Source organism: Nipponia nippon, unplaced genomic scaffold, assembly GCF_047370975.1.
Source record: "Nipponia nippon isolate SJK-2023a ecotype South Korea unplaced genomic scaffold, ASM4737097v1 scaffold_27, whole genome shotgun sequence".
Classification (NCBI taxonomy): Eukaryota; Metazoa; Chordata; class Aves; order Pelecaniformes; family Threskiornithidae; genus Nipponia; species Nipponia nippon.
In genome coordinates this window covers 2,777,650-2,801,666 of record NW_028262344.1, presented here as the reverse complement: position 1 = coordinate 2,801,666, position 24,017 = coordinate 2,777,650, and the positions used below count along the sequence as shown (strand labels likewise).

Genomic DNA, 24,017 nt, shown 5'->3' with positions numbered 1-24,017 from the left:
CCGCCGCTAGATGGTGCTGGGAGCCCGCGGCCCCGCACGGAGCCCCCCCGGCCCCGGGCAGCGCGGGGAGGGACGAGAGAAGACACCACAGGGTGGATATAACCAAGAGTCATTTATTAACAAAATAAGACTTACCAAGCCGGAGCTCATCCACCCGCCACGCTCGCCGCCCTCCCGCTGCTCCGGCCGAGGGGCGCCGCGGCCCAGCGCCCTCCGGGGCGCCCCGGTCCTGCCCGCTGCAGCCGCCGCTCTTCGGCCCCCGGGGCGGGGGGCACGGTCCTGCTTCCCACGGCGGGGCCCGGCCGCGGGTGGGGACGCGGCGATCGCGGAGGCAGAGCCCTCGGCGTGGGACGGGGGTCAGCCTGGCCAGGCCTTCGCCCGGCCGCCGCAGCCGCTCCCCAAGTCATTGCGGGGGGGGGGGAAAAAAAATTTAAAAAAAAAAAATTAAAAAAAAAAATTACATCTGTTAACTTTACAAATGAAGAGGAACAGAATCCCAGAACGATAAACGCGGAGGGGGAAGGAGGAAAAAACACGCTTTTTTTTTTTTTTTCCTTGTGTGTCAGGAGTCATGCAAGAATTTCTCTGGGGAAATTAAGAAGGGGGAGGAAAAAAAATTTTTTTTCAAAAGAAACAGAAGGGAAAAATAAAAGCCCCACACCTGCAAAGTAAAGAATTTTTTTTCTTTTTTTTCTTTTTTTTTTTTTTTTTTGGACACAGACTTTTTGCATACCATTGATTCATTGGTGTATTAATGCACTTATATTCCCAGCTTTAAGCTAACATACAGTAAATAAATACACAGTCCAAGGAGGGAGCGGGGGGGCTGGGGCGAGGAGGAGGCTGGAGCCGGGGAAGGGGCTGCCGTAGTTACTGATATCCCAGTGCAGAAGCTGAAGTTAGTCTTTGGCCGTAGAGCGCGTATGGAGAGTAGTAAGGTCCGGCGGCCGGCAAGGAGGGCACCGGCAGGGCGCCGGCTGTGGGCAAATGGCTCTTGCCGTAGGGGTGGTACCTGTTTAGTCCCAAAGTGTGTGGGCTCCTCAAGGAGAGGGAAGCAGGTAACGTGTTGGGGCTCCCGGGGGCAGCGGGCGGGAGGTGGAGGTGGCAGGAGGCTGCGGAGCCCAGCCCGGAGGTAGGGTAACCCGCCAAGAGTTTTTCCGCCCCCGGCAGGGCCGTGTGGGTCCGTAGGTGGGTGAGCAGCTCCTCCGAGGTGGCAAACCTCTTGTCGCAGGGTCCGCTGGCAGACACCCAGTTGCATATGTGGGGCAGGGGGTCGTTCTGCAGCATGAAGCCGTAGGTGTAGAGGGGGTGGCCGGGCAGGCTGGGGGTGCCGCTGGAGGAGAGCGTGGTGTGCACCGAGTGCAGGGGGTGCGTGGGGTACACCAGGGGGTATCCGCTCTTCAGGCTGCCGGGGTCGTGCACGCAGCTGGAGCAGTTGCTGGAGCCCAGGTGCGAGGCGCTGTGGTAGCTGAGGCAATACGGGTCCCGGCATAATCCCTGCATGAAGGAGGGCGGCGAGGCCCCGGTGAGCGGGCTGGAGCTGGGCGGCTTGCCCGGCAGCCCCAGCGCCCCCGGCAGCTGGCTGCCCACCAGGCCCGGCTTGGTGGGGTCCAGCCCAGGCACGAACTGGGACGGGTAGCCGGCGTAGGCGCCGACGATGGAGCCGTGGTAGCCGATGCTGGAGGGCGGCAGGGGGAAGACGGAGTGGCCCGGCTTGTAGGGCGAGACGGGGGCCACATGGCCGGCGGGCGGCAGGGCGGGGGGCTCCGACTTGCGGCCCGAGGGGGGCTCGCTGTGCGCCCCGGGCTCCGCCGTCCCGCGCCCCAGCCCCCCGCCCGTCCCCTCGGGGCTGGGCTTGCCCGCCTCGGGCTCCTTCTTCTCCTCGGCGCCCTTGGGGTCGGCGTGCTGCGGCGAGGCGCCGCGGGAGCCGCCGGGCGAGGCGGCGGCGTGCGGGGGGAACGGCGGGCAAGCGGCGCTGGGCACCCGAAAGCCGGCCTTGTCCGCGCCGCCCTCCTTGCGCGGTTCCCCGCCGCCCTTCGAGTAGGGCTTGAAGCTGGACTTGTCCTCAGGCGGGGCGTCCCCGCTGCCCGCCGGCTTCAGGGCGGCGGGGCGGGCGGCGGGCTCCTTCTCGGCGGCGGGCAGCCCGGCGGAGGCGACGGCGTTCAGCTTGGAGGAGGGCGGCGGGTCGGGCTTGCCGATCTGCGAGCAGGTCTGGGCCAGCAGCGCCAGCGGGCTCTTCTTGGCGTCCAGCTGCGGGCGGAGCGGAGCCGGTCAGGGGGGGACCCCGACGGCGCCCCCGGCCCGGCCTTCCCCCCCCCCCCCCCCATCCCATCCCACCCCCAAAACCCCGGGTCCAGCGGGGCCGGGCCCGGCGCCGAGCCAGGGCGCGGGGGATGGCGGGGACGGGGCGGGGGGGGATGCGCCCGGCCGGGGAGAAGGACCGGGGTGGGGTGGGGGGAGCCGGGCTGCAGCGGGAGGGGGGGGAAGGAGCGGCTCGGGGGGCAGCCCCGGGCAGGGAAGAGCCGGGAGCCCCGGGCAGGGCAGAGCCCGGCCGGGAGGAGCCGGGAGCGCCGGACCGGGATGAGCCCGGCCGGGAGGAGCCGGGAGCGCCGGGCACGGGGGGGAGCCCCGGGCGGGACCCCGGGGGAGCGGGCGGGGGCGGCGGGCACTGACCTCGATGGGGCTGACGGGTGTGGAGGAGAGCGGCTGGAGGTATTCGGGGTGCAGGAGGTGGCCGCCGTGGGCGCTGAGCATCTTCAGGACGCGGATGGGCAGCCGGCTGGCCTGGCGCAGCGGGTCGGCGGGGGGCGGCCGGGGCGACGGGGCGCCCGCGGCTCCGCGGCTCGGCGGGGTCCTCGGCCGGGGCCCGCCGGGGGCACCGCTCATTTGGGGCGGCGGCGGCGGGGGAAGGGGGGGGGCCGCCGGGCTCCGCGGGGCCGGGCCGGGCCGGGCGGGCGGCGGAGCGGCGGCGGCGGCGGCCCCGGCGAGACGAAACCCTTCCCCGGCCCCACCGACACGTCAAATAGCCCCGATGGCGGCCGCGCTCCGAGGGGGCCGGCGCCGCGCACCAATCCGCGCCCGGCCGGGCCCCCGGGGCGGGGAGAGCCGCCGGTGGGGGGGGCGAGCCGCCGCCGCCGCCCCGCGCCGCGCCGCCGCGTGGGGGAGAGCCGCCCACGGCACGGCACGGCGCGGCACGGCGCGGCACGGCGCGGTTAGCGCGGCGCGGGTCGGCTGGCCGAGCGTGGCATGGCTGGCGTGACTCGGCACGGCGCGGCACGGCTCGGCTGGCATGGCCGGCATGGCACGGCACGGCTGGCGCAGCATGGCATGGCTGGCGTGACTCGGCACAGCATGGCACGGCTCGGCTGGCATGGCACGGCCCAGCTGGCATGGCATGGCATGGCATGGCATGGCATGGCTTGGCTGGCATGGCATGGCATGGCATGGCTTGGCTGGCATGGCACAGCTGGCAGAGCGTGGCATGGCTGGCATGACATGGCATGGCATGACACAGCTGAGCTGGCATGACATAGTGTGGCACAGCTTGGCATGGCACAGCTTGGCTGGCATGGCATGGCACAGCTGGCAGAGCATGGCATGGCTGGCATGACTTGGCACAGTATGGCACAGCTCAGCTGGCATGGCATGGCACAGTTCAGCTGGCCTGGCATGGCTGGCATAGCTTGGCATGGCATGGCATGGCAGAGCTCAGCTAGCATGGCATGGCACTGCTGGCACAACTTGGCATGGCATGCCTCAGCTGGCAGGGCATGGCTTAGGTAAACTCAGCCTGGCACAGCTTTGTACAGCGCAGCTCAGCACCCCTGCTGCAATGGCTCCTGCACCCAGCCTGCCTGCCCTGCACCCAAACCTTCCCCAGCCCCTGCGCCCAGCCTGCCCTCTGCACCCAGCACCCGGCGTGCAGGCCCTGCGCCCCATCCCGCCCCAGTGCACACAAGGCGAGGGCTGCCGGCGCCCTGCCTGGGGGTGCTCACCCACGTGGGGCAGAGCGAGGCCCCCGTCTCCCTGCAGGGGCAGCTCGATGTCTCTGCCGGCCCCAGAGACAACCCGTGTGCAAACTGGGGCAGCGCTGGGGTTGCTGGTGGGACAGCAGTGTCGCCCAAACCTGAAGGGCCAGCGCAGGTCGCATACGTACTTTTTTATTTTGCATGTATTGCAGTCACCAGCATTTCAACTATTTTAACAGCAGCAGCGCTGGCTGCCACAGAGCATTTTCTGTTCTTGGGGTAGGGACCAAACGGCCACTGATCGTTTCACCCCATCAATAAACACGCAGCCATCGGCTGTGCGTCCAGTGCACCTGCAACGCGGCGAATGGGGCCGGTCTTAACCCGGGTCCCACAAAAAGTGGCAATTCCCTTACGTACCTACAATACTCCATTCTTTAAGAGCTTTTCTATTTTCTTTGGCTTGCAGAGTCTTAAATTTTTGCCAGTGACGCTGCAGCCCGCTGTATAACTAATTAAGCTTCCTGACAATTAACTTCCTATTTCTAGTTACCTTTCCAGACGTCTTTGAATTACAATCACAAACCCCCGGGGCTCCGCAGTCAGCAGCGGTGGGACTGAAATCCAGCGTCCCACGGAGGTCAGCCAGGCTCTTTCCATGAGGAGCTGAGGTTAAATCTCGGAGCTCTCGCCCAGCCTGGTGTGACGTCCAGCGCGCGGCGGCTGCGGGGTCATGGTGGGACGGGGAGCTGCTCCCCTGGGCTGGGAGCCGGTGGGAGAACGGGGGCTTGGGGAGAGATGTGCAAAGGGGTGGGGATGGGGGGGTCATGGGAGAAAGTTTTGGAGGCTGGGGTGAGGCGAATACTGAAAAGCTTTGGCCTGGAGAAAAGCAACGTGGCGTCTTTAGGAAAGGAAGGCAAGGAGCTGGAAGGATGCTCCACGTGCAACGCAAGGCAGCCGTATGTTGCCCTGCACACGCTGAACCCATCTGCCGGGTCGGGTGCTGAAAAGCGGAGGGATGAGTGTGTAGTGCACGGGGGTGATGTCATCGCTGCACTGCTAAAATTAAGGCTTATCTGGAACAAATCGGCGATTGAGAGCCCGGTAACCTGTCCCTCTGACGGCGTGGGGTGCCACCGGCGCGTTTATGACTCTGGATGTTTGACATGTTCGTGTTTTCCTTCATGTACCTCTGGCTGAAGGCGTATCATTTGCCAATAGCAGGTTGCACGGCGATTGCTTGCAGCGGAGCTGGGGCTGGTGGGGAGGAACCAGCTTTCCGGGGGCTTCGGCTGGGTGTCCGCTCCGGCCAGCGCCAGGGCACGGACCCACCTCCGCCCTCCCTGGTTTTGGGTTTCAGGTCCCTCCTGCCTACCCAGAGAGGGAGAGGGGAAAGAGGGAGAGAGACAGACACCTCTAATTAATCATATTAGCTCTTGACAGATGCTTTATGTTCCAACAGTGTTGCTATTATTAAGTTCATACGGCCACCCCTCACCAAGCCCGTCTGCTCCGGGTTCTGGGAAAAAAGGCTTTGCTGGATTTCCCCAGCGAGCGCCGGCATCGCCCCGGCGCAGCCCGATGTCGCACCCGCTTCTCCAACCGCTATCAATCACGCCACTGGTCGGACCTGTCAATTTTCCCTCTTTGTGAGGCTTTTTTCTTCTTTTTTTTCCCCCTCCCGAAGCTGACCGCAAGATTGATTCAATCCGGACAGCAGGGATGTAAACGGAGAAGCGCTGCCTTTCAAAGGAGCCATTCAAGTAAGGAGGAAAGAGAAAAAAAAAATCTTTCCTCAAAGTCACTCGAGTTGGACGCCAACAACAACACGGCCTTAACAAAATAACCTAAAGTAAGGTGGGACAAGTGCGTAAGAGCAGCGGCGATGCGGCAGCGCTCCCGAGGCCGACTCCCCCGGGGGATGCTGACAGGGAGGGAGGGCCCGAGGAAGCGATGCCTCCAGGGCTGCGGTTATCGCTTTCCCCAGAGCCCGGTCATTTTGAAGGCCTGATCCTGCTCCGGCGGACATCCAGAGAACATTTCTAGATTCAGCTTGTATTTGCTGGATTAAAACTTCATCCAAGGGTCATCATGGGTAACGATGAATCCTGCTCAGTATTGATGCCCTTACCGTCTCTGGTTATATTCTTAATTCTAAAATCCATGTGGGTCCCATTTTCATTAAGGGGATCAGAGACCAGAGGGAGAGAAAATAAAACTTCCCTGTGTCACGTTCAGTTCTGCTCCACGACAAGTCTGACCCTCTGCTTAGAAATTGCCCGCCACAAAGGATATTCAAATAAAATAAACGAGACCACTTGCCAAATAAAAATAACACAGGCACCCAATGAAAAGCAAAATATTTTGAATAAAAGTAAAGCCAAAGAAGACAAAAAGCCTCCATGAGTGCTTTCAGAAATGACTAATGATATTTTGCTCCCTAATCAGGGCTTGCCCCACCTGGGCTGCTATTAGAGGTTTTATTTTTCCAAGGACGTATCCCCAGCGCGGAGCCGTAACAGCGCCGATGGACTCTGACGTTTTTGCAACCTGCGAAGCACGGCCGTGGAAGAGGGAATTGTGTTTTAATTTAAGATCGTTCAGCAACTTGGGGTGACTCCCGGCAGGGCTTTCGGGTGACACATGCCGCGGGGGTGCCCCTCGCTCCCCGGGCCCTTTCCAGCCTCGTCCCACCAGTCCTGGGTGGCGCAGGACAGTAGGCACACACGATACCCCAGGTATTTTTAAAGAGGAGTTTTTAAAAGCCGGCTAGGAAATGAGTGATGTGCAGGGACTGCTGGAACCCCCTCGGTCCCAGCCCTGCCCGCAGAGCTGCCTGCGCAGGACGCGTGCCCTTCGTGACGGCCAGGGCAGCAGTCGTGACTTCTAGGAAATTGCTTTCTGAGGCAGTCGTTACACAAACCACGGCATTAAATACATAAATTTTTAACCTGCATCAAAATAAAGTGTTTTTCCCAGGGAGTCAAGTGTATTCCTTCACTTGCCTGTGTTGGCAGCCAGTAACAGTGCCGAAGCGCACCTGTGGACAACACGTTGTCTGGCCCTTGGTGCTTTTATTCTCTATTTTCGCCCTGCCCTTTAGTAGAAAAATCCTCTCCAGTTTTGCAACGTGTTCTTGTGTTGCTGGTATGCAGAAGGTTGCTCTTCGTGTCGTGTTTTACACACCGTGGCACGGACTGATGTCGGCTCCGGGCGTGGGCATCCCGAGGCCGAGTGGAGCCGGGGGTGCGGAGCGGGCAGGGAGCGATGTCCAGGCTCCGCGGATGGAGGAGAGAGGCATCCGACCGCCGCAGCCTGCACGGGAAATTGTGGTGGGATAAGACATGAATTTAAATCGCTGTAACTCTTCCAGCATCTCTCTCTGCTGGAATAAACGCCTTTCCCATTTCATCGCTGCTGGATGTGGTTTAAGGGAAACTGGGAAAACGCCCCTCATCTGGCAAAAGCGGGGCTGCCCGGGAGCTGCCGGGGTGCGCGGGGAGCAGCGGGGAGCAGGTTTGGTGGCCCTGCCGAGCGGATGGGCACCATCTCCCGCCTCAACGGGGCAGGACGGGGACGTTTGCTAAGAGAGACAGGGCAGAGGGGCAGCCTTTGCTCCGGCGGGTCCCCGGTCGGGTCCCACCGAGGTCCCAGCCCAGGAGAGCTGGCGGGGGGGAGTCAGGGGACGGCTCCGGCCATCACGGCAGGATGGGGATCCGAGAGGCATCTTAAAAGCTGAGCTTTTATTTGCGTGTCGGTGCTTGTTGTATACCTGCTATTTTATAGGTAAATCACCTTCTATTAGCCACCCTGTAAATGAGGCAATGGCAGTCGCGGCCCCTCCAGCTGTCTCCGTGGGAGCAAAAGCATCCGAGTCAGCAGTTTCCCTGCCCCGCTCCCGTCTCTGAGTCCCACCTCTCCCTAGCACCGCGCGAGCTGAGGCCTCGCTTTTAGCTGCAGAACAAGTGCATAAAAATGATCTTATTTATTACAGGAGACATGTTTTAAAACAACTGACAAAATTGCAAGATGTAAAACGACAAGCAAGTGCTTTTTCTTTTTTAAACCCATATAGACTTCTGGCAATGATAAGAATAGTGTTTTCTTTTTTAAAGTTGGAATTAATCTTTCTTTCCAAAGCAATCATGTAGCAGGAAAAGCAGGAAGACACTTAGATATTAACTGATACTCACTGGGTGATGGTTACTTATTGAATAGCCGGGTAGCTCGCTTTCCTCTGCAGAGCGATTAACATTAAAGAACGGCGTGAACATTAAAGCAAAAAAAGGTGAGGGTTTTTTTCCTCCCCTATTCCCTTGATGTGTGACTAACAGCTGTTTTTCTGTGTGACAAATCAGTGGGGTCTTCCTGTTGTTGATGTAATGAAGCTGTTTCCTGGTGTGAAATTCTCCGGGATAAATTGCAGGAGGGGGAGGAGAACATCCCACACTTACCAAAGTGCTTCGGAGGGGAGGAAAGCTCTGCTCTCCTCGCAGGGCTGGGCAGCGAATCGAAACAGGCGGCAGGGCTGATGTTGGGTCACCGCGGCTTTACTTAAGGCTTTTTATTTTTATTTTTTTGGCCTGTTTATTTCTAACTTTTCTGCCGCCACAATCAGAGCGGTGGCCTTTACAAGGATGGGTTGTTTAGTAAGGACGGTTTGGGGTATTTTCCCCGATGAGCCAGTCTTACTTAACATCACGGGAATGCTGCCGAGCTTATGTGCCTCAGTTTCCCCATCTGTGAAATGGGGAGGTGACAGTGACCCCCGATGTCCCTCGCCATGGGAGCAGTGGGAAGGGGCCCTGGGCCGGCCAGGTGCTGCCAGCGGCGCCGGCCCCCCCAAAAGCGCTGCAGGGACGCGGGCGTTTCCCTGCGCTGGCACCGGCTCAAGCGCTTTTGGGGGATCTGCCTTGGTGGGTTCATTTAGTCCTCAGACACCCAGAGAAAAAAAAATCACTTTTACCTCTGTTTTTCTTTTTTTCCTTGCCAGTATTAGTTAATTAAACTATGCAAATTAAAACAACTTAATTTCTATAATATCAGGTCCAGAGCCTCAAACCATTTGGTGTAGCTCATCTGGCACGTACGTTACATAAAATGTTTGGAGCAGCTCTAATACAAATGAAAAAGGCTGTAAATCAAGTTTAATTTATTCATTTTCTGTATGGTATGAAAGCATGCCAAAATCAGATTATTTATGAGCCCTTCATAACAATAGGCATTTTTATTGGTTGCAAATGACAAAAGGGGTTCTCAGAGGGATTTTTTTTTTTTCTTTTAAAATTTTTGAATGCCTTTTCAGAAACATTTATTTTTTTGGACTCTATGATCTCAAAGAAAAATATTTAATCATTGATACAGTAAAAATAATTTATATTTAGATACTGAAAAACACATCAGACTTTAAAACATAAATATACAGAGCTAATCCAGCCCAAAGGCTCAGGCGAATGCCACACCACAGGTTAGAGAAAAGAGCTGTGATTTACACCCGCTTCCTTAAATTTCCCATTAAGTGTATAATCTCCCATAAGTCTTTCACAAAATGTCTGAGCCACTCGGGGTTTTTTCCTTTGGCTTTTCCAGATCCGTTTGGTGGGTCGATGGGCGCACACGGGCTCTGCGTGCGCGGTCACACGCGCGTGCCCACGCACTCGCCTCGCCGGGACTTTCTCTCTCTTTGCCCATCCACGGCTAATTCGCAAAATCTCTTTCTCGGTGGGTAACTGAATCCCACGAGCTCTCGTACAGGTAAGGCAGGTCAGCCACCCTGATACACAGAAAATCACTGATAAACCAACCATGGATTTTCTTCTGCCTTACGCTTTTCAGATCATTTAAACCGTCTTTTGTCCGTTTTCTGGACCCAGAGGTGGGTTTGGTGATGGGCGCGTGCCGCGTACCCAACCATGGTCACTGCCGCCGGGACCGCCCTGGGCTGCTCTTGTCGGTGCTGCGGTGGGCCCGTCCGAAGCATGCTGTGATGGGGGCGAGGGTGCTGGGCCACCCTGCTGGCTCTGGGGATGGGTGCAAGGTGCGGTGCCGATGCCCATGGGTGCACCCTGACCCCCAGGCCTGTCTGTGCCAGCACGGAGCGTGGCACTGCGCCGGCGAGGAGCCTGCGGCAACCCAGCGGGATACATCCCTCCTCTTCTTTGGGAGGAATATCATCCAGAGCAACCCCAAAGCTCCAAGACCTGAGTTTTGGGGGTAGAGAGCCAGGCAGGAGGGGAGCACTCACCAGCCCCCTGCGGAGGAAGGGCATCCCCAGGGATGAGATGGGCTGCAAGGCGGCAGCGTCGCCGTGATGGGGATGGTGCTGGGGACAGTGCGGCGGGGAAGTGGGTGCCCTCCTGCCTGCAGCATCCTGGGCATCATGGCCAACAGTGGGGAGGAGGCAGGGGACCCCAAAACGCCTCGCAGAGGTGGACAAAAGCCTGGCTGGGTTGTGCAGGAGGGTTTGGTTTTGCCGGAGGGCTCTGGGTAAGTGTGATGGGGAGGGGGCAGAGAGGCACCCCCTCCTGCAAGAACAGGGGCTTTCTCTGCACCCGCCTGGCCGATCCTGAAAGAAAAAAAGAAAAAAACAAGAAGAGAAAAAGAGGGAACCCCCTCCCCGGGAGAATTAGCATCCAGGATCTGTCAGTCACTGGGAGCTTTTGGTAAAAGGGGCCCCTTGTCAACCTCTGCCTTTGATGTGACTGGGACGGAGGTGCTCAATTAAAAGCCTATCAGTCTGTAAGTAAATCAACGCCTATCAGGCTTGTCACATCAAACAAACGATTATTGCACGAACCCGCCCACCCCATTAATCTGGCTGTTCCTTCTTGACAGCTCAGGGTCAGGGCACTGTAAATCCTGCACTGGATTGCAGCCACCTGGAGCAGGATTAAAGCAGCCCTGCAGCATGTGCTGCTGCACCCAATTACTCCCTGGCGGTGGGCGGCTGCAGCAAGGGGTACCCGTGGCCCCGGCAGCCGTGGGGTGCCCGGCGCGGGGCTGGGGCTCCCACCAGAGCTGAGCTTTGCAAGGTCACGGCTGCCGACGCGGGCGGTTTGGTGGTGCCATGTGGCCGTGGCAAATGTTGGTTTGCGTTGGCACCAGGGATGCTCAGCTGCGTGGTATGGAGAGCTCAGCGCCCGGCTTGTGGGTGCTTGGCACCCAGCGCCAGACCAGTATTGCCAGCACCTGTCTGGCTGCCGAGACAACATGGGAGCAGCTCCAAAGATGGCTTCTGGCGGCTCTGGGAAATTGCTGTCGATAGGGATGGTTGCACCACAGCCCCAGGTTCATACATGGAGGGTGGATAGCCACCACGTCCTTAGCGGGAGGGTTCAAACCCTGCCGTGCGCTGGACAGGTCGCGTTTAAGCCTCTGACCATCGGCAGGGATTGACTGTGGGGAGCCTCTTGGTAGCTCACATGGTAAAAGGAACCTATGGGTTGAGCTTTTGGGGGCTCTTTGGGTCTGGATTAGCAGCAGTGGGCCCCGGGGACACTGGGGCGTTCCTGTCAGGTCACTCAAGGTGAAGACGACTGAGGAGCAACTGGGGCTCCTGCCCTCATCCGTCTGGATGCACCGCGTCTCTGGCACCCAGGCTTCGGAGCAAACGGCCGGGCTGGCGGGGAGGAGGGTGCTGGAGCCCAGCAGCGGGCGGAAGGCGGCCGGGGCCACCGGCTCCCAAGAACAAGCGGCTCTATTCAAGGGAGGGCAGAAGCCAAACTTTCTTGAAAAGCCTCTGTGCTGCGGCAGGAGCAGCCTCGGGGCAGCTGGAGCTTGTGATTCCTGCACACAGAGGCAGAGGCTGTTTTAATAAAGGAAAAGCCGAATCTTGGATCACGAGGGCAGCACCACAGAGCAAAGTCAGGGAGCGGGGCGAGTTCCAGGGAGGCTGCAGGTCAGGTTTTGGGAAGGAGCTTGGTCCTGCTGTCCCGTCAAGGGCTCTGCCGTCCCCATGCGCTGGCTTTGCCCTGATGGCAGAGCCCCAGTGGGGTCCATCCTCCTCTAGGGCTGTGGGCAGCACAGGGGCACCACCAGGACCCTCCGGACCGAGCACACATATCCACCCTGAGCATGTCTGTACCGTTCTTGTCTGCAAAACAGAACCTGCACCCCTCCACGTCTGAGCCTGGCAGTCCCTGAGCCGGCGGGGCATTTGGCCTCGCGCCTTGGTGGAAGGGTCTGCTCCACGCACAGGGTCCTGGACCAGGAGAGCATCCCCCGGGCGGCTGGTGACTAGAGGTCGCATCCTGCAGCCGGCAGCAGGACCCTGGGCTGGGAGGGAGCTCGCTCCCCTGTCTGCCTAGGCCTATTATTAGCACCTTTCCTCTCCCGCCGAGCCTGGCGCCTCATAATGCAGCTTTGGCTCGCTCTCACGGCACGGAGCTGTCAGCCGGGGCTGCCCTGCCTGTGCCGAGGATGGACACCGGCTCCGAGGGCTCAGGGAGCCCCGCGGTGAGTGTGGCCAGCCAGGCACTGTGCCGCAGCCCAGGGCAGCCCGCCTGCCCGCTGCTGCCCACTTGCCCACTGGCTCTTGGGCAACCACTTGCCCTGCAGCGATGGGCTGGGGTTTGGGGGGCACTCCTCAGTGGGCAGCATTGCCCTGACATGTGCGGTGCCACTGGGGCAGCATCCCAAGGGCTGACCTCCCTGCCTCAGTTTCCCCATTTGCAGCAGGGGTGTGACAGCGCTTGCTGCCCCTGGATCCTCGGGGTTGCTGCAGCCCCATCACGCCGGGATGGGGGTGTCTGTGTGCGTGGGTGCCACCTCAGCCCTCGGAAAAGTAGCACATTCAGCACTGGAGGAGGAGCAGGTTTTACGTGGCCCAGAAAAGCGCATGGAGAAAGTGAGGCTGCGGCATCCATCGCTCCATCCACCCATGCGAGAAGGGGAAAGCTGGAAAGACAGGGCCGGTGCGAGCAGAGGTGACACCAAATAGGAGACAGACTCTCACCGTGCCACATTTGATATGGCGACACAAAATCTTTTGCCGATAAGTGGTATCGTCTCCCCGCGGATAGCCATCACCCCTCACCCCTGCCCGGCGTACCCGCCCGGCGCCCTCGGCTCTCCCACGCACGTCAAGCAACACCCGCTCGCCCCAGCAGATAAGCAGCACCGTGCCTGCGTCCCGCCGTGCCCGGCTGACTCTGCCCAGCCCTACGGTGGGAGATGCTGGTGCCGGTGGGAGCGGGGGAAAGCAAATCCCTGCTGTCACCCGCTGCTCCCGCCCAGGTGCATTTTGCATGGGGAGAAGTGCCAGGGGTGCACGACTCAGGGGGGATCTGGCCCTGCGGAGTTTATCTCCCACACATGATCAATGCCGAGTTTAAGTAAGGTTTATTGGTATCTGTAATTTAACATGACATATTTCTAACACGAATTACTCTGAGATCATCGTGTGCATAAAATATGACAGGAATCTTTTAAGTGCAAGCATAGTTCTCAGTTAATTTAATAACCGAGATGGAAAATGGAATAGCATTAAATTTAATATTTTACATAATGCTCCTACACTTCCTTTACTTGCTGCTGGCATCATTTGTTTTCCCTTCTTCCTCATTCACAGCCCTCTCAGCCCAAATTGTCCTGGAGCGCTGCCTACCCGGCCAGGCAGGGGGGTGCTGCCCCCTCGAAGGGCCACGACGAGCCCCCCCGGGCAGCCGGAGCTGCCCCCACATCTCCCTCATCCCATGCAAAGGTGATGGGGTGCTCTGGGTGCCCCCTCGCCTCTGCTCTCGGCAGATGCGGGGCTGGGTGCTCGCCGTGTGCCTGCGCGCTTGGCACCACCTGCAAGCCCCCGGTCCCGGTGGTCCCGGTCCCGGGGCTGAGCCGCTTCAGCCTCCTGTTATTGCACTCTGCTCTCTCCTGAGGGTCTCAGCAGAACGACCTGTTTCATATGCCCCATGCTGAATAACGACACGGCCGCCCTTCATGGCTATGAAACTAAACTCGCTCTTTATTAAGAAAGTGCTTTCCAAGCTGAGCCTGCAGCCAGCATCTGGCCCCGTGCACACAGGCACGTCTAGCGATCCTCTTCCAAACTCTTCCCGCTCCCCTTCCCTGCATCCCCCCTGCTCCGTGCAGGCAGCCACCGAGAGCAAAGCCCCTGCTGCTCAGCACAGGGATAAAAGCAGGCCCCGTTGCAAGGCAGCGTTGCTTGCGGAGCAGCGGAGCAGTCGCATGTGATGGACCTGTCAGACCGTCCCTTGCCAGGACAGAGCAGGATGGTGCTGGATGGAGCTAGGGGCTCCCACCCTGGGGTGGAATGCTGCTAAGCAAACAGCCTCCTGCATCATAGGTACCGAGGCTGGAGCAGACAAGGGGTTAATTCAAATCACACAGGCTAATTTACCCTTCGGCTCAGCTCTCTGAGGAGAGAAGGATGGGATATAATTGCTGAGCAAGTGAAGCCCACTTGACACAGCGAGCCCGTCCCCACGCGGGTCTCGCTCTCGCCCTCCGCTCTTGCTCAGTGCGGCTCTCGGCAGCCCCTGCTCTCATCCCCGTCAGCCTCACACTGCTCCTGCCGCCGTTCGCCCAGCCGCTGGCCCTCGCCCCAGCACGGCCAGTGGCAGAAAATCGGAGCTGACCCACTTTTACATGGAAATCGCCCGACAGCCATGCCCGAGATCCCCGTCCCCCGCACGCCGGGATCCGAAATGTCCGTGGTGGGACCGACCTCCCCGAGCGGGATGGGGATCGGGGGGCACAAAGCCCCAGGGACGCCCTTGCCAGGGCGGTGGTGGCCGCTCCACGCCAGGTTTTGTGCTCGCTGTGGGATTTGGGAGCGCAGCGGATGCCCGTGCACTGCAGAAGGGATCAATACAGTTCTTAGCCTTGTCCCTTCCTATTGAGCCTCGGCGTGTGATTTAAGGGGCTCCGGTAACGTGCACATCGCCGCCGCGAACAAGGTGTTAACACCGAGCCGCTGGAGTTATGGCTGCGAAGGAGCTGGCAGGGCCCAGGCAGGATTGGTCCCTCCAGCCCTTGTCTGCTCTGGTTCAAAGGGTTCCCGTGGCTGCGATGAAAGGAGGGTTGTTGGAGGGATTACAGCGGGGAGGGGAGATGATGTTGCTGGGAACGGAGTGGGCTCTTTATCGGAGAGTAGCAGAGCCTGACAGCGCTGTAACTCTCTCTTCTTAAGGAGATGAGCTTGCAATAAACCAAAGAGCACATTAGAGGCAACGAGACAAAATGGCAGGGTTTTGAAAGCCCAGCAGAAGCAATAATCCAGCCTGGAACAGAGAGACCACTCAGCTTACCTCTGCCTTTTGGAAACACTGCCGTGTTTTTGCAGCGCTGCCAGAACAGTTCTTTACTGTGACTTGGAAAGTCTCGGACGCAGGTTTCAACACCTCGCTCTCACACCACATAATGCAAAAGTTAATTCTACTTTCAGGCTGATGTCAACATTCCCCTTTATTGCCACGGCGAAATGTGAAGACTACATTAATTTGCATTTGCTGTGTGCAAGTAACGTGTTCCAGATAATCACGGTAACTCCTCAAAGGTATAGACGAGAATTTCCTGGATAATGTGCTGGATGGAAAAAGCTGATGGGATCCAGGAGAAGGAAACGGCATTGTGTGCTTTCATAACTCCACCTGGAAGCAGCGCAGCCCAGAAACACAGGCTGGGCTGGCTTTCCTCGCCGCGGGGAGGGCGAAGTTGGGGGGCTGGGGTGGGCACTGGCTCTCGCTCGCTGGGAGAGCATCTCCCAGGGCTGGGCAGAAACAGGGTGTAAAGAGCAACCACGGAAAGCCGCAGGAAGGGGTATTCCTCCTACCATACAACTTTTAACACCGGGCGGCTACTTCTCCGTAAAACAAACAACCCATCACTAACGAGAAGCCAAGCAATTATTACTTTATGCAACGTGCTGAGAACATAGACGCTCCGGTCTGAGACAGTAATGACCCTTTGTCTATGGAGCTGAGAAATATATTGAGCCCTGGGTGCCCGCACAGAAACTCGCCTCGTGCCCGGCAGTAAATTAACTGGCCTGAACTCGGAGGATCCTCCCGCACGTGAGCGCTTCGGCTGGGATATATCGGCTGAGGGAATGGATTTTCCATCTTCACTGATATATCGCGTGCCCCAGATGATGGCAATGATCGCACATCACAGCTAAAGGCTTCCAAGGGGCTTTGCAAACCGATAGCCGGACTCCGGGAAGCTCATCCCGATGGTGCTGGGAGGAGAGCTGCGGGGTGAGGCTGGGCTGGCCAGGGCACGGGGCTTGGTGCTGGGGCTGCGGGAGGGGACGGGGACCCTCCCGGCTGGGACCCGTCCTGTATCCCCTCCCCGGGGGCCGCGCCGGCCACCCGCCTGGCATAAAACTGCACGCAGGGCTCCCGCGATGGCATGTGGGAGCGATGAATTCATTTCCATTTATGATCTGTTATGATGATACCCCTGAAGGATAAAAGTCTATACATAATAATCTCTCTCTTCAGCTTTGTTAACAACTTCAATTAACAGAGAGCTGTGTAATGCTTCATCAGCCGTTTGGATTACAGATGAAATTAAGCCATCATATTTATGAACTACGCAGTGAGTTCGAGGAGGACTCCACATATTTTACATTTAATAACTTGCCCTCTCATTTTATTTATAACGTTAATAATGATTTGGTGGCTGCTTTGGGGGGAAAACATAAATGACAAAGCGAGGAAGCCGGCGGGGAGGGTAAGCGGAGCTGGGCTCTCTGGGAGCAGCGTGCCGTCAATGCCCAGCCACGCACATCCCGCTTCGGCTCCCTTCTCTTTTATTTTTGATTAAATAGCCCTGTGAACATGGAGACTTCTGCTTTATAATTGCTTTCCACTCAGCACTTTTAAAACCCGGGCCGAGGGTTAATGATTAAACCCCGCGGCGTGGACCCGTCGCACCCACCAGCCGCAGCACGGGCAGCCGGCACGCCGCCGGCGGGCCCCGCGTCCCGGCGTGGCATCAGGTTCTGGGTGCATTTCGTAGGTCCCAGCCCCCAGAGGAGGATGGATGCCCCGTGCTTCAGCTGAAGGGCCAGCGCCTTGCCAGGGCAAAAAAATAGCAATACCATTCCCTAAAGCAGGGATGGGCAGTGGGAGCCTGGCAGAAGGAGGGCTTCTTCTGCACACCCCGTTTCTTCCCATCCTTCCCTCCCCAGGCTGGACCGGGGTTTGCAGGTTGGTTTTGGGGTGCTGCTCCCTGCCAGGGCCTCCCCGTCCGTGCTATCATCACCACCCTGTCCGGTTAACCCGTGGGCTGAAAACACGTTGCGGTGCTCCCAGTCTGTCTGGAGCACTGGCACGCTGAGAGGCTGAGCAAGGTTAATTAATTTGAGCAAGGACTGAAGCCTAAAAGATGGGGAGCAGCACATTGAAAGATGATGGCTGGCAAAAATCATTAGAAGCATCTTTCAACAATCTATATACTGTTATCGATCCTGTTATAGATCATGTTCCTCTCCCCTTTTTTGCAGGATCTTCTGGATCAATACAGCAAGTGCATTGAGACTGTAGCAACACATTTAAAACCTTATAAAAGGTTATTTAGTTGCTAACAGTGCAGCAGTTTCTGCAAAGCCTGCCAAAAGGTTACAGCTTTTTGGGCATCATAAATTACAGACGACAGGGAAAAAAAGTAAGTGCGGTTTTCTTTATTGTCTCAATGATGGATGGGCTCCTGAACAAGACACAAAATACATCATATCACCTTTAATGGGACCACATTTCTGTAGCCATAACTCACAATTTTAAAATAGAAAATGGTGAAATATGGCGTTGTATATTCCACTCCTGACATATTTATGAGTCCTTCCCTTCTTATAAATACAGTGATTGCTATTTCAAAGCAGCATGTCAGGTATGAGCAGAGCACAAACAGCTGGTGCGATTGAAAAATTATAGCCAGAGTTGGACGTTTTCAAAAACTCTCTCTAGCAGCAGTAAATTTACAATGTTTGCACTAACTGTTATTAAAACCAAATCCATATCTTGGCAACAGGAATCCAGCGCTCCGGACCAGCTGGAGTGACGGTGCCGCTGACAGCCGGGGTGAGCCCAGGGGCTGCTCCTGGGGAAGCATTAAAATGCGCTTTGAGGGCCCGCGGCTCCGGCCGGGGGGTCCCGCAGGGGAAGCGCCGGAGCCGGTGCGGTGCCCGCGGTAGCTGCGTGTGCTGCTCTGCACCGCGCCGGGCACCGGCAGAGCCAAGAGACCAAATCTGCAACGGGTGCAGACTGGTGGAGCTGAGCTTGCTGCCGGCCCCTGCTCGCAGAGCTCTCCTGACCCCGAGCAGCGCAGAGCCCCCCAGCCGTGGGCAGCTGGGGAGGGGACACGGGCTCCTGGGCATCGTCTGCGAGGGGACAGAGCATCGCCATTCCCCTGCATGTGCAGGCAGCTGCCTGCCTCGTGCTTCCCGCAGGCAGCAGCCGTCCGACGCCCGGGGTGGACGTGGCGGGTGTCAGCTGCATCCCGAGAACGGGCTGGCTCAGAGCACCTCCTTCCAGCTCTGGCCTCTCTCGAATTTATGCTTCAGTCCATAATGGCAGTTTAATGTTACACTAATACACGCCTCGGGTCTGGTGCCATTTCTGTATCATTATTTCCATTCATTCGGCAAGAGGGTTTTACTAGTAAATACCTCGCGGAAGGAATAATCCTGCCAAGAGCCCTCCTGAGCATCACTCGCCCCTGGGAGCAGGGGGAATTCTCTGGCCTCATTTAGGCACACAAAAGGCCTCTAATTAGCTTTTTGTTTAGTCCGATTATGAATGTGAGTTTTGACCTTTCAAAGTGATTAGCTTTTGAAGCTAGCTAATTTCCATAACATCAGTTTCTAAACACATATACAATCTAGGACCAGACTTTTTTTGTTGTTTTTCACTCCTTTTTTTTTAACAGCAGCCTACAGCAAGCCTCGGGGCTCTGTATTTCAGTCCCTGGATGAGGCTGCAGTGGGGCAGATCTCTGGTGCTTCGGGGATTTGGGTGCACCCAGTTTTAGGGCACGCGGGCTTTCCCCCAGCCCCTTCCCAAAGCTCTGCCTTTGTTGTCACTGGATAAATTGCATCACCCTGGCAGATGTCCGCCGGCGGTCCTGCTGCCACCACCAACGCGTGGCCGACCCCAGCTCCTTGGGACCCCCCCCCAGTTTCCCAGCAAAGCCTGGGGTCCTTCCAACTGGGAAGCCGATCCCTCCCTCCAGCCGTCCCCGGGGCGCAGGAGCGGCACCGGCCCCAGCCGCCGGCACAGACATGGCCAAGGTCACTGGTGGAGGCTTGGGGAACAATGGGCTTTAACATGTTCTTTGTGGTAGCTAAATTCAAAACTCTATCACCGATTTACATTCCCTTATCTGGGCAAAGCCCTCCAGAGGTGCATTTTATTACCCTGGATTATTAAACAAAAAACTTTCTGATAATGAGGCACTGTTGCTTTCGGAGTGGGAGCCTGGCCGCCGGAGACCCGCTCCTGCCGCTGCCGGTTTATCAGCCCCTTGCCGCCATGCTGCTATCAGGACGGGGCTGCCTCTATCTCTGCCGGTGATTAGCCGGTCCCGCTGCGAGACTCTCGTGTCTCCCTGGCCCATGAATAATAGAAGATAAATTGTTGCTTTGGGCAAGTCTTCTTGGAGAGTGTCTCCTGGTGCAATAGCTCGGGGCTTGGGGGGCTTCATGGGAAGGCGGCGGTGGGGAAATCAAAGTTTTTGGAGATAACAGCCCCCCTCGCTTTTCCTCCACTCGGAGAGAAGGGGGCTGAGGGCTCAGCACGAGACTAAGACCGAGGAAACCCTGACTCTGTGCGTGGCTCCGGGAGAAACCCCTGTGCGGCTGGAGGCAAAGCTGTGTCACCCCTCTGCCCATCCAGCAGCAGCCGCCCCAGCCAGACCGGGGTGCTGCAACCCCCCCAAACCCACCCGCAACCCTCCTGCCTCAGCCGCCGCACCCCAGGCAGCGGCTTCGGGACTGAACACCCCCGATCCCCCCGTCCCCACCCCAGTGAGACGCAGACGTGCCGCCCCTGTCCCCGGCACACGAGTCCCCTGCCTCCCCGCATCCCTCCCTCCCCAAACCACTGTCTATAATATTTTCTTTCCTGCACACATGCAAGGACCTCTGAGTTGACTGCTCTGTTTTATAACATTGCTGTTTCCTGGCCTGGCTTTATTACATCTGTTCTTTGGGGTATGGTGTTATAAATTGGGTATGTGATGACGTGTAATCACTAACTGCAAAGCCAATACATTTTCGCTGCAACAGCAGCAAGACAAATAAAGGCGAGCGGGAGAGGCTGGCGAGGCTCTGACAAAGGGAGATATATACACCGCCACGGCCAGAGATAATTTAAAAATCTGATTGGGGATTGAAAGCAATGTTATCCTAATGAAGCTGGCTTCGCTCTCTGGGAGAACATCCTTCGTTTTTGGGAAGGGTTTTGGTTTTCGCTAAGAAGCCCAGCTGCATCTCCGGCTCTTTTTTGGGATGCCTGGGGCCTGGCCCGGCCGAGGATGCTCCCCGTCCGTCCTGCCCCAGCAGCGCAGGAATCGGGGGGGGGGGGGGGTTTCCTGGGCAAGAGCCAAAGCCAAACCAAGACTGTTTCATGGCGGTATCGGCCCGGCCGCCACGGGCTGGGGGATTTCTGGAGGGCAGAACCCTGCCTGCCTGCTGCCCACTGCAACATGAGCAGCTCAGTGTCCTCGCTCACTGGGCTCTGCTAGGTAAGGACCTGGCACATGCCTGCTCTTTTCCCCCGGCAGAGCGGGACCCTCCTGGCCCCCACCCTGTGTCCAGCTCAGCTGCTCCAGGCACTTTGTCCTGGGAGGTTTCTCCAGAGCCTGGGGCTGGAGGGCGGCTTAAACCAACCCAGATTCAACCAGTCTTTTGATCTGCAATCCAGAGGTGCTTCATGTCCACCCAGAAATAGTTTGCATGGCTCGGGAGCCTGCCTGTGCCGGCATTGTGCTTGGCAAGCCATTAAAACGCCTCTTCGCCCTGTACCCGCGCCCGCTGCAGCTGAGGCTTGAGTCAGCGTGGGGCAAGAGGCAAACCCAGCCCGAGCTTTGGCGCGGGGTGAGCTGAAACCGGCCCCAGGACTGTTGTCCTTAGGAGCAATAATCACTTGTGCAACTGTGCAAATGTGGCCAGCGAAGATGGGATGGGAGATAAATGGGAGGGAGTCAACCAGCTGCAACTTAAGATGTGCCTGTATGCTGCTGCACCGGTTTATCATGATAAATGTCATCGGAAAATCAATTCTCTGTGTACTTTTGGGAATTACAACTATCATTTTGATGTGATTTATTTGCTGTATAACACGGACAAGGGCTCTTTGTTCATCATTTTGAAAGTTCATTTAAAATTGCTTTGAGTTCTTGGGTTTCTGCCGTGAGATGGCCAATGGGTATCTGCTCTCCTGTGAAATATGGACCGAGGCAGAGGGAGGCTGGGCCGGGAGCCTCGTCCAGCTCCTGTGGCCGGGGGGGCATGGGAAGCCCTGCAAAACCACCTGGCAGAAAGCCATGTCGGTGGGGACATCCCCTCTGGGGAAACAGCAAAGGGACGGCTGGCAATCACCCCAGCACCCACTTCTTCGCAGGAGGAGCAGCGCTGGGTTGGGACTTTCTTACGCCAGCAGGGTATGCTGGGGCCGACCTTCCATTTTTTCTTTTCCATGCCACCCACCAAACCTGTTTGTCCTGCTGTGCTGCTTGCCAGGGAGGCCGGGAAACTTCCCATGCTCTGAGCACAGGGCGTCCCATCTCCATCTCATTTCAGTCTTTGCGCCGGTGCTCACACCGGTGCCAGTAGGAATCGGCACACGGCTCTTCCCAGGCACACTTCCCACCCCGAACCTCTCCCTCCTTGCTGCCGTAGCCGGAGGGATGGGGGCTGGAGGTCCCGTGGGACGCAGGGATGGGGTCTCGTCGTGCGCCAGGCTGGCCGGTGGGGCCAGGGACAGCGGGGCGGCAGGACGGCGGCTGACAGCGCTGGGGAAAAGAGCAACTAAAAACCAGCCGAGTTCAGCTTGTTTATCTGCGAGCATGGAGGCTGAGCAGGGAAATGATCGCTCTTTATAAACACACAGGGGGTAAAGACCAGGCAGGGGGATGAGTTGTTTAAGTTAAAGGACAATGTTGGCACAAGGACAAAAGGGATAAATTAGCCATGAAAAAGACTTAGGCTGGAAATGAGAAGAAAGCTTAAAATCATCAGGGGAGCAAGGTTCTGGAAGAGCCTCCTGAGCAGGGGGATGAAGGGATGGAGCCGCCAGTGCTTCCAGGACGGAGCCTGATCCCTTTCTGGATGGGATGCGGGTGCTGCTCTCTTAGCAGGGAGCCCCATGCCAAGGCTGTGCCCAGGGCCACGGCCATCAGAGAGACATCTCCTATAAAGAGAAGCGGCATGGCTCTTCCAGCAGCGTTCAGCCTTAGTTAGAGGCTCTGTTTTTCAGCTGGGCACGTTGCTCAAAGCCAGAAGCAGCCCTTTGGTCTTGCTTCCCGTGCCTTCACTGGCAGCGATAAATGCTCTTCCGTCAGTACACAGAAACCCCTTCCCTTTTCCCAGCTGGCACAAGGAAGAGTTGGGACCTGGAATGAGGGCAACCTCCGCCCCCGGAGCTGCTGCTCTCCTTCTCTCCCACCACCCGACTGAGGGGCTTTCGCCAGCCCCGGGTGTTTCCCCTCCATCCCCACCGAGGCTCATTGGTGAGGGGCTCTCGCTGCCCCCAAATGAGGGTGTGCTTTCGTATTCACGCTGGCTTCAGCCCATGGTATTTTGGTAAAGTTCAGGAAAACCATTGCTATATAAATCTCCCAACCACTGGGCAGTTTGAACCTATCGGGCATTAATCATTTGTCTTTAAAGCCCGGAGCTCAGCCCTGGAATTATGCCCTTCGAGAAGAAGAGCTTCTCAGGATGTCCGGGAAGGATGAGTGAGGAAGGGACACCTATTCCTGCCCAAAAATGCATCCCAAAAACCCTGGGAAAATTGCAACTCAGCCTCGGTGGCTGCGTAAGGCCTGATCCAGCTGTGTCCCCCCCTCTCAGAACGGGACAGCCGCTTTCGCCCGCCTCTCAGACGGGCACCCGGTGCCGGGCTGCATTCCCAGCACCTAAAAACAGTGCTGGCGCTGCACATGTGTATTTTTATAGTTGTTTATACCAGGTGTGCGCTTCAGCGGTGGGGGCCTTAATTACAAGGCGGAAGAAATGCGCTCAGTGGCTTTGCATTACAGATCAGAGCGTAAACCTCAAATAAATCACGTGGGAAGCAGTTGACAGTGAGCAGAGGCTGCTGCGGTGGGAAAGCCAGGCCGCGGCGGGGGCGACGCGGGACCCCCCTGCCCGTCGTGCTGCATACACCCGAGGTGGAGGTTTCTCCTGCCGTCGGGTTTGCTCCCAGTGGAGCATCGAGGGGAGGAGAGGAGCAGCACCACGCAGCACCACGCAGCATTGTACAGCACCATGCAGTGCCGTGCAGCACTGTACAGCACCATGAAGCACCACGCAGCACCATGCAGCACCACGAAGCACCATGCAGCGCCGTGTACCTCTTGCACACTGGGGCCAGGCCGGCAGTGGGGCTGCCCACCCTCTGCTCGAGGAGCGGGGTGCCCGGGCTGCCCTGTGCACGCCTGGACGCCTCCAGCGCCCCGTCACCATCCCCTGCCCCCAGCCAGGCTCTCGCCACAGCTCCCTTCTGGTTTTCATTACCCTCCTCCGAGCAGAACACGAACAGCCTAATTTGGAATAACAGCCAAGTGAGTGCGAAGGGGAAAAATCCTGCACTCCCTCTTTTCCTGAGCTAATCCCCTGACAAATTCTGCGCAGCCCTGGCTGTGGTCTTGTTCCAGAGATGCTCCTGATTGAAATGGAAATACTCCCCAATCCTTTCCCTTAAAGGAGAAGCTTCCCTCTGTTTATAAAGCCTTCCAGAGGGGGTTTTACGATTTTATTTTAACGGCCGGCCTTCCCTAGGAATGTGGCAGCCAGCTCAATAGCTGCAGGAAACATCGCTGCCCATAAACCCCCTTCAGTCAGAGCGCACTGGCTGACATTGTCATGAA

At 57.8% G+C, this 24,017-nt stretch overlaps 1 protein-coding gene across 1 annotated transcript; it reads right to left on the bottom strand.

Annotated features, from left to right (window-relative positions):
- Positions 1–427: 427 nt before the first annotated feature.
- Positions 428–2,886, bottom strand: ZNF703 (zinc finger protein 703). The gene is made up of 2 exons (XM_087763008.1): positions 2,674–2,886; positions 428–2,250 (listed from the first exon to the last, which is right to left on the bottom strand). Exons 1-2 carry the CDS (start codon positions 2,884–2,886, stop codon positions 871–873), a joined length of 1,593 nt encoding a protein of 530 aa, XP_087619134.1. The 3' UTR covers positions 428–870.
- Positions 2,887–24,017: the final 21,131 nt, after the last annotated feature.

What these genes read in the sequence shown, in the direction of transcription:
- ZNF703 (XM_087763008.1), bottom strand. Translation starts at nt 2,886, where the DNA reads ATGAGCGGTGCCCCCGGCGGGCCCCGGCCGAGGACCCCGCCGAGCCGC. An exon ending in CACCCGTCAGCCCCATCGAG is followed by an intron (nt 2,251 to 2,673) that starts GTCAGTGCCCGC and finishes CTCCGCCCGCAG; the next exon opens with CTGGACGCCAAGAAGAGCCC.